At 40.0% G+C, this 13,123-nt stretch overlaps 1 protein-coding gene across 2 annotated transcripts; it reads left to right on the top strand.

The window, feature by feature from the left end:
- Window positions 1–1,748: 1,748 nt before the first annotated feature.
- Window positions 1,749–12,511, top strand: LOC111467261 (rhodanese-like domain-containing protein 9, chloroplastic). Of its 2 annotated transcripts, none has more exons than XM_023112117.1 (6): window positions 1,749–1,886; window positions 3,573–3,826; window positions 3,954–4,104; window positions 11,129–11,214; window positions 11,462–11,566; window positions 12,267–12,511. In XM_023112117.1, the coding sequence occupies exons 1-6, from the start codon at window positions 1,753–1,755 to the stop codon at window positions 12,335–12,337; spliced, it is 801 nt and encodes a 266-aa protein (XP_022967885.1). In that variant the 5' UTR covers window positions 1,749–1,752; the 3' UTR covers window positions 12,338–12,511. The 2 variants fall into 2 exon arrangements, with proteins under 2 accessions (XP_022967885.1, XP_022967886.1); XM_023112118.1 differs by lacking the exon at window positions 1,749–1,886 and adding an exon at window positions 3,372–3,488.
- The last annotated feature ends 612 nt before the right edge of the window (window positions 12,512–13,123 follow it).

Genomic DNA, 13,123 nt, shown 5'->3' with positions numbered 1-13,123 from the left:
TGGAGAAAGACAACATGGTAAGTGCTCAATCTATAATTTTTGTTGAGCCCTCCTGGAGATTTTCTTACCTTGTTTTTTCTATCAATCCATTTTCTTCAGCTATTTGTTCATAAATGTACTCATTCAAAATATAAAAAAAATTACCTTTTCAATGGAGATTTCTCTCCTCTGGATGGATTTTCAATTTTCATGTGTTTTTTTTTTTTTTGGTTTGTTTGTTGTTAAACGATACAAAATGCTTTGCTTTGATCTTCTAAGGGTAGTTGAATTTACTAGACCTAGATGAACTGGACACATTAGTTTGCATTTTGGACTTCCAAAAAATTATTGAAGTTCCTAGAAAGATGCAAAATTTAGAAATAGACTGTTTTCGATGTATCTCATAACTCGAATAGCTGCAGGTTCATGCATAAATGATTTACTCTAGGGTTGGTAATTTGTCCCATTTAATTTGATTGGAAACAAAGTGAATATCACTTACGTGATAGTGATTAGTAAAATTAATGTGTAGGGGTAGATTTCAAGTATGCCTCTAAATTTTAGAGTAGGTTTTAATTGTGTATTTATGTTTCAAAGTGTCGTATTAACCCTTAACCAAAATAATGTTAGACAAAAATATGATGTAATGATTCGTGGTGAGCTATAGAAAAACTTAAAGGGTTTCATATAAAATGATCTTAATTAGTGGAGAAAAAGTGGAATACATCAGAACAAGAGGACAAGATGATGGATAAGTACTACGAGTTATTCCAAGTATAAGATAGTTCGGGGTACAAAAGTTTCCTTTAGATGTGTTGTAACAAAAAAAAAAAAAAAAAGTTTTCCATTTTCTCCCGTTTTTGTTCTCGTTTTTCCTGTAAATAATCTTTCGAATCCACAATTTTCATCATTCCAACTCAACATCTTATTTCTCTATCTCGATATCTTACTTTCCCTAGCCCACACTGATTTGGAGAATATGAAGAACAAAGAAATAATGAAAAAGAGAAATAATAACATGTAGCTTATCTACCTGTTATTTATTGTATTATGATATGATTTAAAACAAATTGTTTTGACGAAGTTTTGCATATAGTAGTTATGACATACATTTAATAGCGATCTTATGGTGATTCCAAAAGGTTTACTAAAATTACTAATTAGTTAGCTAAATATCTTAAGTGTAATTAATTAGCTAAGCATTAGTAAAAAATTGGTCTTCAATAATTATAACTAATTATTTATTGGGAATAATATTGTCTAGCTCATTCATAAATAATATATATCATAATTTTAAATTTTAAATTAGATTTATAATTAATAATAAAAAACAATAATTAATTAAAAATAATAAAATATTCTATGGTTATAATTATTTTATACCTGTTATATAAGTTATAAGTTATTTTTTTTTGTTTTATTAATAATTTATTATAATTACATAAGATTTATAATATTATCTCATTTAAAACAATTTATTTTATCATACATAATATTTGATTTATGAATTATAATACGTATAGTTAAATTTTTAGTTTAATTATTTATAATTAAAAGTTTATTTAAATTTATTATTATCATCGTTAAATAAACTCATGAAATTAAAATTATTTTAATAATTTGAAATAATAATCCCACGTGTCCAAGAATCCCACATGGCATCAAGCCCTAGAGATTCGGATACTATCCGTCCAGCTCATTGACACGTGTCAAAAACCCATTGCAGCGCAGAAAATCGCAAGCAACCGGAATCTAAGCTATTGATCCAAAATTATGAGAAGCAGAAAGAAGCGATTAAATGAGAATCGAGAGAGACAGAGAAGGCTGAAGCAAGTGATTAATTCATCGTCGCTATCTCATACAATGGCAGCCATTGGGCCTTGCTGTTCAACGCTTCCTGCAAGAAGGTGAACTGTTCTTCCTCCTTTTCTTAACCCTTTAATCCAACAGTGTTCCAAATTCGATTTGCCCTTTTCTTCGTTGTAATCTCTCCATTCCATTTGGCCTCTTGAATTCCAGATTTGATACAGTATTTGACATCATTTTCATTTGTTCTTACCATTCTGATTTCTAGGGTTTCTCTGTTTGTATGAATTTGGTTGTTTTATTGGAAGAAAATGGAAGTCCACTGCCAATTTGTTCAAGCATTTACTGTTTTGGTTACATAATAAGATTAGGATGAGGGCTATGTCTAGTTCGTCTGAGTGCTTTTGGCAGCACTTCGACGATGAGTTTAAGTACTGCTAACTTTCAAACTTTGTGTCTTGGTGCCAAATTGGATCCCTTGTTGTCTATGATAGGTCGATCCAAAAAGGACGTCATGAGTCGTAAAATAGATGGATTCTGAAAACTATTTCCTAGTTTGAATAAGAGATGAGATTGAGAAATTCTAGTCGTCGGCCGCTGACCGATAAGAACAAGTAGGAGTTGTCCTATTGGCCTAGAAAGATTCTCGAAAATTTTCTAATGTTATCAAAATCAAGTCCTAGCCAACTTGACTTATTTAACTCAATCGGTATGACGATGAGATAGATACAGGTTTGGAATTTCAGATATAAACTGGTAACCTTTAGGACTGGGAAAGAGATCATGTCATAATTCTTATTTTATACAGATTCATTGAACCCACAACTCTGTTGATGAATGGGATAATGAGATACTAAAGCAACTGAAGTGATACTCCAACTATTTTTATTCCTAATCTCTCTTTATCAAATGTTTGGATTTATTTTACCGGCCTGAGAATTGAGTTTGATGGTTGCTAACATTCTATGTTCCTAAAAAGTGTTTGTGTTTTGTTGTCTTGTAGTTCTCCAGATATTTGGGATTTAAGGAAATCTCCCTACATTCATTCTTGTGGACTCACGTCGGTTGTAGAGGAAACAAAACATTCCTTATAAGGGTGTGGAGACCTCTTCCTAGAAGACGTATTTTAAAACCATGAGACTAACGACGATATGTAACGGAACAAAACGGATAATATCTGCTAATGATGGGCTTGGGCTGTTACAAATGATATTAGAGCCAGACATCAGACGGTGTGCCAGCGAGGACGCTAGGTCCCCACCCAAGGGGGGTGGATTATGATACCCCACATTGATTGGAGAGGAAAATGGAACATTCCTTATAAGAGTGGAAACCTCTCCCTAGTAGACGCGTTTTATAACCATGAGGTTGACGGCGATATGTAACGGCTCAAAGAGGACAATATCTGCTAGCGATGGGCTTGGGCTATTACAAATGGTATCAAAGCCAGACTTCGAGCGGTGTGCCAGCGAGGACGCTAGGCCCCCAAGGGGGGTGGATTGCAAGACCCCACATCGGTTGGAGAGGGAAACGAAACATTCCTTATAAGAGTGTGAAAATCTCTCCCTAGTAGACGCGTTTTAAAACTGTAAGGCTGATGGCGATACGTAACGGGCCAAAGCAGACAATATCTACTAGTGGTAGACTTGGGCTGTTACAATTGTGATGATATATTCTAACCCTCGGCTGTTTTGAATGCTAAGGTGATTCTTTTATGTCAAATGAAAACAATTTACACTCTTTTTTGTTCATATGAAATAAAGGGATTAAGTATGTGTTTCCTCCAGCAACCTAAGGACGTCCTGGCTTTCCACAAGGACTGTTCCTCATAGAAGAACCTATCCAGGGAAACAAGTTCTTCAGAGAAAATTTGGAATTAGAGCTGAAATAAATTTTGTCAATGTTGAAGAAGCCAAAAAACTAACTGCAGATGATGGATATGTAATCGTTGATGTTCGGGACAAATCGCAGTTCGATCGAGCTCACATTAAATCGTGTTACCATGTCCCGCTTTTCATTCAAAATGAAGACAATGATCTTGGTAAAACCTTCTGCTTCCCTATATATTTTGATATTAGATGTGTTTACTTTGATTGGTTAATCATTTTTCTAAAGTGGTTTTGAGTGGAAACTTTGAATGTATGAGATTTGAGTTCTGTGCTGTGCAGGAACTATTATCAAAAGAACAGTGCACAACAATTTTTCTGGTCTCTTCTTTGGATTGCCATTTACAAAACCCAACCCTGAGTTTGTGCAGTCTGTTAAAGCCCAGTTTTCACCTCAAACCAAGCTATTGCTAGTTTGTCAGGAAGGATTAAGGTAAGTTTTTTTGTTAGTATAATGTTGAGTTATGGTATGGTTAATGTGGAATGAGAGTGATTTTGTTAAGATTGATATGTTGATCAATTAAGTTAGGTTCAAATCAACACTAAATTACTTTATAGAACAATCGATCCATTAAAGATTTCTCAAACATCAAGGTACGGTTTAGCATAATAAGTATCTGGGTTATTTATAGATATCTTGTGAAATCCCACATCGGTTGGGGAGGAGAATGAAACATTCTTTATAAGAGTGTGGAAACCTCTCGCTAGGAGACGCGTTTTAAAACCTTGAGGGGAATCTCGGAAGGGAAAGCCCAAAGAGGACAATATCTGCTAGCGGTAGGCTTGGGCCGTTACAAATGGTATCAGAGCCAGACACCGGACGATGTGTCAACGAGGAGGCTGAGCCTCGAAAGTGGTGGCACGAGGCGGTGTGCTAGCAAGGACACTGGGTGTCACAATCACACTTTTAATGGCAGCGGACGGGCGATTGTGCGACACTCACTTTCCAACGACAATTGAGCTAAGCCAATTCGTCTTGCGTCGCCTACGGCCAAGCGACGTATGCTCGAGCCTCTGGCCTCGGTTTTAAGAGAAGGTTTTAGAAAGCGAGGGCAGAGAGAGATTTTCGAAAGAGAGATTTTTGAAAGAGACGTTATATAAGCAAGCAAAAGAGAAATAACAACAGCTTACAGTATATAACCTTGGGTAGGGAGAAGTTGACAACTAATCGTATCCCCCTATAGTACATTCTGAGGCATTTCATATCTGACAGGCCTAGACATGATATTTCTGAAACGTCATACTTCCTAGAAATATAAAAGTAAAACACTAGAATATGAAAAGACATAAAGGGTTGGGCTTGTCATGGGCATGCGGCCATGGGCAACACGCCTTGGACGAGCATGACCGTGACATCCCTGTCAACCGACTACTTTCGAACCTGGCGATGTGGGTGGCGGCGGAGTCCAGATCTTCAGTGCGTTCCCAGGTGGTTTCCTCCATAGGGAGATTCTTCCATTTGACAAGGAATTCATGAATCGTCCGTACGGGTCTTCCTATCTTCCTAACCCTGTCGGCTAGGATCTCCTCTATTTCTTTGTTGTCTCTTTGTTTCAGATCGATGCTCATTACATTTCGTTGGTCGTCGTCCGGGTTAGTGTGATGGGGCTTCAAGTTGCTCACATGAATTACTGGGTGGATTTTCATCCATGTGGGTAGTGCAACTCTGTAGGAGGTAGCCCCGATCTTTTTGAGGACTTCAATCAGGCCTTCATATTTTCGAACTAGTCGCTGGTTCTTTCGGCTGCGAAATCTGATCTGTTCTGGTCTCAACTTGATGAGGACTTGATCTCCTGCTCGGAATTGAAGGGGGCGACGCTTCTTGTCTGCCCACTTCTTCATATGCTTGGAAGCTTTCTCGAGATATGCTCGGGCTATATCTGTTGTCTGCTTCCATTTGCTTGTGAAGTTTTGAGCTTGAGGGTTTTTCCCTACATAAGGATGATCAATAATATGTGGTAAGGCTGATTGTCGTCCACTTACAATTTCGAAGGGGCTCTTCCCCGTAGACGAGCTCGTTTGAAAATTGAAACAGAATTGGGCCACATCTAGCAGTTGTATCCAGTTCTTCTGGTGAGAGTCGACGAAGTGACGTAAGTATTCTTCGAGCAAGCAGTTCAATCGTTCCGTCTGTCCATCAGTTTGGGGATGATAGCTCGAAGAGATGTTTAAAGTCATTCCCAAGAAGGCGAATAGTTCGGTCCAAAATGTGCCAATGAACCTACCATCCCTATCACTGATGATGCTCGACGAAATGCCCCATAACTTGACAACGTGTTTGAAAAATAGTTGGGCTGTTAGTTCAGTCGAGCATAATTTGGGAGTGGGAACAAACGTCGCATATTTCGAGAACCGATCTACGATAACCAAGATGACGTCGTGTTCTCTGACTTTTGGGAGGTGTGTTATGAAGTCCAGAGACACTTTCCCAAGGTCTTGTTGGCACAGGTAGAGGTTCCAAGAGTCCCGAGACTTTGGCTTTCTCGACTTTGTCCTATTGGCAGATGAGACACGTCTTGGTGTACTGCATGATATCGTCCCGTATATTCGTCCAGAAGTATCCCTTTTTTATTAGGGCATACGTTCTTTGCCACCCAGGGTGTCCTGCCCATAAGGTATCATGACATTCCTGAATGAGTTTCTTCCTCAGTTCTCCCGTTCTTGGGACGTATAACCTGTTTTCTTTAGTCATTAAAAGGTCCCCTCGACCCAAAACTGTCGTGTCTTCCCAGCTTTAGCTAGTTCGACGACGGCTTTGGCCGATGGGTCTTTGTGTAAATGTTCTTTGATGATGTCGCGCATCGATCCATCGATCTTACTTGAATGAATATGGGCTAACATGCACAGGGCCGCATGTTCGCCCTTCCGACTCAGTGCATCGGCTGCTTGATTACTCTTCCCTGCTTTGTGTTCGAATTTGAAGTCGAATTCCACCAACGACTCTTGCCACCGGGCTTGTTTTGCCGTCAATTTTGGTAGATCGAAGAAGTGGCAGATGGCACTGTTATCCGTCTTCACTATGAACTGTGATCCCAAGAGATACTGTCTCTAGACTCGTAGGCAATGAACTACAGCCCGCATTTCTTTTTCGGAGACAGTGTATCTCTGTTCGGCATCATTGAGCTTTCGACTTTCATAAGCGATGGGGTGCTCTTCTTGAATAAGGACACCGCCTAGGGCAAAGTCGGAAGCATTTGTTTCTATTTCAAATGGCTTTGTAACATCTACTAACTCGAGGACAGGACCCCTCGTCATGGTTGCCTTCAGATTTTCAAAGGCCATTTGACATTTATTTGACCACGACCAAGGGTGGTCTTTCTTCAAGAGCTTCGTTAAGGGGGCGGCTCGTCGTAAAAACCCTTCGACGAACCGCCTATAGTAGTTTGCTAATCCTAAGAAGGATCGCACATCGGATACGGAAGTAAGGACTTTTCACTCTTGGATAGCTTTTATCTTATCGCTATCCATCCCGATCTGTCCACAACTGATGACATGTCCGAGGAAGTTGATGCCTGTTTGTGCGAAGGCACATTTTTCTTTCTTGACGTACAACTGATTCTGCCGCAGCTTGTCAAATACCAGCTTCAAGTGTACCTTGTGTTCCTCTAGGGTTGTGCTGTATACAACTATGTCATCGAGGTATACTATGACGAATTGATCCAAGTATTCGTAGAAAACTTGGTTCATTAACGTGCAAAACATAGTTGGGGCGTTTGTCAAGCCAAAGGGCATCACCAGGAACTCGAAGGCCCCATATCTTGTCACGCACGTCGTCTTGGACTCGTCCCCCTCGGCGATACGTTCTTGGTAGTATCCTGATCGTAAGTCCAACTTCGTGAAGTATTTGGCCCCGTGAAGTTGGTCGAACAAGTCAGATATTATCGGCAGTGGGTACTTGTTGCGTACCATCACCTTGTTTAAGGCTCTATAATCTATGCACAGACGCAACATCCCATCCTTCTTTTTCTGAAATAGTATGGGGGTTCTGTAAGGTGCTTTTGCCGGGCAGGCAGATGAATCCTGCCGTCAACAACTCATCTAGTTGTTTCCTCAATTCGGCTAGCTCAAGGGGAGCCATCCGGTATGCGTTCTTTGCTGGGGGTTTAACCCCGGGAAGGAGTTCAATTTCGTGATCAATGCCTTGACGGGGTGGTAATGTTTGTGGTAGGCTCTCCGGCATTATGTCAGCGTAACTGTTTAGTACTTCCTTGATTTCGTCTGGGATAGTTTTCTGAGTAGTCACTTCTTCCATCAGTGGTATACCCATAAATGTAGGTTCCTCTCGTGCGAGCCCTCTTTTCAATTGTATGGCTGAGATCATTCTAAGATTCCCTGGCTGCTAGATGCTTGCAGGTATTATTGTGGGATTGCGGTCGTTGATCATCAGACATTTCGCTAGTGGCATTAGGATAACTTTGTGTTCTAGGAGGAACTCCATCCCAAGTACCACGTTAAAGTCGTCCATGCAAACTACGACAAGGTCCAGCTCTCCTGTCCAAGTTCCTAATTTGAAGGGGACCCTTTTGGAAACTCCCACGATAGGTAAGGCCTCGGAGTTGACAGCTTTCATTTTTCCAGGGTCCTTTCCTATGGGGTGAGTCCCAATCTTCGGGCTTCTTGATCGGCGATGAAGTTGTGAGTCACTCTTGAGTCTATCAAAGTGCTCTTGCTTGGTCGAGAGTTTATTGTCGCATTTACAAACATGAGCCCTTTCTCTATTATCTCCTTCAATTCGACCTTCCGTCGAAGGGCTGACAGGAATTTGAGCGCGCCCATTCGGGGGTTGTCTTGATCTTCCTTCTTGTCTAGCATAGTCTCGACTCTTGTGTCGTTGCTCTCTTGGATGGACACTTGAAGTGCAGTGAGAGAGGCCCGATGAGGACAGTAGGACACTTTGTGGGGGCCTTTACATAATATGCATTGTAAAGGTGTTGTCGGGTGGTTCCTTTGAAGGTAAGGTCCTCGAGATGTCCCCGCTTGGTTGTTCTGAGGAGGTGTATTCGTCCACCCGCTTCGTCTGTCGTTACCCCCGTTTGTCCTGTTGGGGCTTCCATTTTCGTGACCTGGCGGCTTATATGTTTTGCCCCCAATGTTTGGAGCCTGTGTTGTTTTTCTTTGGTAACTCGCCTCGTTTCCATAGTTTAGGAGTCTCTCGGCGCTGGCAATTGCGGTAGCTAGGTCTTGGACCTTTTTCTTGTGTATTTTTGTTTTGGCCCACGGTTGTAACCCATTTATAAAGAAGAACACCTTGTCCTTCTCTGATGTGCCCCTAATATCTAGCATCAAGGTCGAAAATTGTCTGACATAGTCCCTTATGCTTCCAGTTTGCTTTAGCGCTATTAGTTTTTCCATTGCTAGATGGTCTACATTTTCGGGGAGGAATTGGTCCCTCAACTCTCTCTTGAGGTCTTCCCACAAATCTATGGTGTACAATTCATTCTCGATGTCTTGTACCTTCAAATGCCATCAAAGTTTGGCGTTGTCTATGAGATACATCGAGGCTACTGTCACCTTCATGTTGTCGGTACAAGCCGGTGTGGCTTTGAAGTACTGTTCGACATCAAAGATGAAGTTCTCCAACTCTTTGGCATCTCGGTTCCCTTTGAAAGGTCTAGGTTCGGAAACTTCAGTTTGTTGGATCCTGTATTAGTTTGCCCAGCCGAGACGTTCTCCATGGCTTTCATGGTCACCTCGATTTGGGTGCTCATGGCGGACATCTTTTCTTGCATGTCATCGATCGTTGTTCTGAATTCGTCAGCTAATCCATTGAACAAACTCATCATTGTATTTTGTAGCATGTCGAACTCTTCGCCACGTCCCTCCTTGTGTGCGACAGAGCTATCGGGGCTACCAGACGGTCTTGGGCTGCTCGTAGGAGCAACCTTTTTTTCGAGTGAGGTCACTCGAAACATCAGTTCTGCGATTGCCAACCCATCCAGGCAGTTACCCATTGTTTCGATTTCTATGACTTTTCCACTCAATTCCTTCACGCATGCTTCCAGGAAGCGGATGGTATCAGTGACTTCTTTGAGGAACAACATTTCATCCTCTATTAAAGTAAGCCGGTCGGCTTGTGCTTTGGGTGTCGACTTTGTCGTCGACATGTTCTCGGTCTTTGCTATTTCACGGAGCTTACAAAGCTCTGATACCACTTGTCACAATCGCACTTTTAATAGCAGCGGACTTGTGATTGTGCAGCACTCACTTTCCAACGACAAGTGAGCTAAGCCAATTCGTTCTTGCGTCACCTACGACCAAGCGACGTATGCTCGAGCCTCTGGCCTCGGTTTTAAGACAAGGTTTTAGAAAGCGAGGGCAGAGAGAGATTTTCGAAAGAGATGTTATATAAGCAAGCAAGAGAGAAATAACAACGGCTTGCAGTATATAACCTTGGGTAGGGAGAAGTTGACAACTAGTCGTATCCCCCTATAGTACATTCTGAGGCATTTCATGTCTGACAAGCAGAGACATGATATTTCTTAAACTTAATACTTCCTAGAAATATAAAAGTAAAACACTAGAATATGAAAAGACATAAAGGGTTGGGCTTGTCATGGGCATGCGGTCATGGGCAACACGCCTTGGACGAGCATGACCGTGACACTGGGCTCCAAAGTGGGGTGAATTGGGGGGTCCCACATTGATTGGAGAAGGAAACGAGTGCCAGTGAGGACGCTGGGCCTTGAAGGGGGTGGATTGTGAGATCCAACATCGGTTGGGGAGGAGAACGAAACATTTTTTATAAAATGTGGAAACCTCTCTCTAGCAGACGCGTTTTAAAACCTTGAGGGGAACCTCGAAAGGGAAAGCCTAAAGAGGACAATATCTGCTAGCGGTAGGCTTGGGCCATTACAAATGGTATTAGAGCTAGACGCCGAACGATGTGTTAGCGAGGAGGCTGAGCCCGGAAGGGGGTGGACACGAGGCGGTTGCTAGCAAGGACGCTGGTCCTAAAGGGGGGTGGATTGGGGGTCCCACATCGATTGGAGAAGAGAACGAGTGCCAGCGAGGACGCTGGACCCTGAAGAGGGTGGATTGTAAGATCCTACTTCGGTTAGGGAGGAGAACTAAACATTTTTTATAAGGGTGTGGAAACCTCTCCCTAGCAGACGCGTTTTAAAACCTTGAGGGGAAGCCCGGAAGGGAAAGTTCAAAGAGGACAATATCTGCTAGCGGTGGGCTTAGGCCATTACATATCTTTTGGTGTCATGAGTTCAAATTTTTTTTTGTTGTAAACCTAATAAAATTAAAGTTTTCTTGTGGCTTTGGAGTGGCCGAAGAAGCGTTTGAATTGTCAAGAAGAAAGAAAAGAAAGAAAAGGGTTAAAATATTATTTTGACCGGGCTCATTTCATTTTAATCTCTATACTTCTAAACGTCGTGAATAGATATGATCAGCGTAGTGACGTGTTTGAGAATGACAATAGTTATAATGTGTTTGTTTTGATTGGTAAATAGGTCCGCTGCTGCTGCTGACAAGTTAGAGAAAGCTGGTTTTGAAAACATAGCTTGTATAACATCAGGACTCCAATCAGTAAAACCAGGTTGAAATTTTCATCTAATTTATCGTAATTGATTAGTTTTCATGTTCGTTAGTCGTATTATGGAACACCGAAAAAACCGGTTGGCTTATTAAATGATCTTTTGAGTCATGAAAATGACTCGACAAAGAATTGTTTTATGTTAAACAATACGTGGAGTAAATCTCAATAAAAGTAAGATGTGTAGGCAGATCAACTCATCATGTTTTCATAGAATTCACGTTTTTGGTTCTTTTGTACGCTACGATAGGCACATTTGAGTCGGTTGGTTCGGGTGAGTTACAAGATGCTGGCAAAGCTGGTTTGGTGCAGATCCAAGGCAAGATTTCAGCTGTGCTAGGAACTGTTCTTATCTGTAAGCTTTCTCAACTCTATACCATCCTCCTTTTTAGGAAAATTTTGATAGGCAGCATCACTTTCTAAACTTTATTTCAAAATATAGGCTAAACTTATGCTTTAGTCGGTGTTTTTTCGATTTAGTTAAGGTGTTCATATGATCTGAGAACCCGATTAACCTAGATTACTCGATCAAGACCATAAAGGTTAGGTGGTGTTAGATTTTCTTCCGATCTGGGTTGGGTTGAATTTTTAAAAAATCGAAAATTCGGATCAGTTTGCAGGTTGACATTATTTTTTATCGAATCCCGAACATAGGTTTCCAACCCAATCTAACCCTACCCTACTTTTAAGATTATTACGAAGATTAAGAATATTTGATATTTGTAACTGAAGTTTTTCGAAACCCAACCCAACTTGAAAATAGATGGGTGGGTTGGGTTGAGTTGAGTTATGCACTGTATTCGGGTTTCTCAAGTCACGGTTGAGTTGGGTTGGGTTTTGACTGTACTCGAGTTAGTCCAAAAGATTTCCCTAACGCATCTCGTATACCCCTAGATTTAGTAGACACAAAATTAAAACTTTAATGGTCGATCAAACACGTTTTTATTGAACACAGAATCGAAAGTTTAGAAAGATTAGAGATTGATTCAAATCGATAAAAAAGATCTACAATTATGTAGTATGCATACTAACAGTTAGTTGAATGAATTTGGTAGGTGCATATTTGTTCATAACCCTGTTTCCAGATCAGGCTGAGAAGCTGCTTCAAATGGTACCATCAAGTTAAACCATTGTCCAAACATAAACCCTTTAATTTTAATTTTTGTTTATTTATTATAATTATTTTCTCTTTTTAAGAGCATATTTTTCCATACCATCCTCTCTTATCTTCCCTATCTCGACTACTTTATAAACGTTTCTCGACCATTTTATTAACGTAATGTCGGTTAGCTCTATTGGTTAGATATCGATATCTCTACCTACGAATCATAGATTTAAATTACCTCAAATTGTTAAGTAATATTTTTTTAAAAAAATTGTCAAATTAAAATAATGAAATTTGAGGACGGTAGACCCTAAATTAATAAAAATATTTTTTAAAAAGTTTAATTAATATTCGTTTTTTAAAAAAAAAAATAGAAATATCCATACTTTTAAAATTTGATATTTTTTATAATAGTAAAAAAAAAAAAAAAAAAACTGCCCTCTATTTTTTTTTTTTTTAATGAATATGAGATATTTTACTAATTAACATTTTATTTTTGTTAATATTAAGAATTTGAATAAACACTCAATAATTCGAACAAACCAAATCCAATTTGTAAATTTATAATTGAGTTAGGTTGAATTTGATTATAAAATAAAAATGGTTTGGATTAATACAATTTTGTTCTTCGACTTCTTACCGCTCCAGCCACTCTAATAGTTTGTCTCTCGAGTAGCTCAGCAGTCTGACATATGTTTCCAGACACATGTAAAGGCATGATTAATTTTACTAATCTAAAAAATTTATGACTCGAACAATTAATTTAGGTTTAAAAGTGTGTGGCTCATGCCTCAGGTGGTGCGCCCA

The sequence above is a fragment of the Cucurbita maxima genome, unplaced genomic scaffold, assembly GCF_002738345.1.
Source record: "Cucurbita maxima cultivar Rimu unplaced genomic scaffold, Cmax_1.0 Cma_Scf00033, whole genome shotgun sequence".
NCBI classification, from domain to species: domain Eukaryota; kingdom Viridiplantae; phylum Streptophyta; class Magnoliopsida; order Cucurbitales; family Cucurbitaceae; genus Cucurbita; species Cucurbita maxima.
The sequence above is the reverse complement of the archived record's forward strand: the minus strand, read 5'-3'. Positions and strand labels throughout refer to the sequence as shown.

Excerpts from the sequence above, each read along its gene's own strand:
- LOC111467261 (XM_023112117.1), top strand. The coding sequence starts at position 1,753 with ATGAGAAGCAGAAAGAAGCGATTAAATGAGAATCGAGAGAGACAGAGA. Across the intron at positions 1,887-3,572 it reads TCAACGCTTCCTGCAAGAAG|CAACCTAAGGACGTCCTGGC; the intron begins GTGAACTGTTCT and ends TGTTTCCTCCAG. Across the intron at positions 4,105-11,128 it reads GTTTGTCAGGAAGGATTAAG|GTCCGCTGCTGCTGCTGACA; the intron begins GTAAGTTTTTTT and ends ATTGGTAAATAG.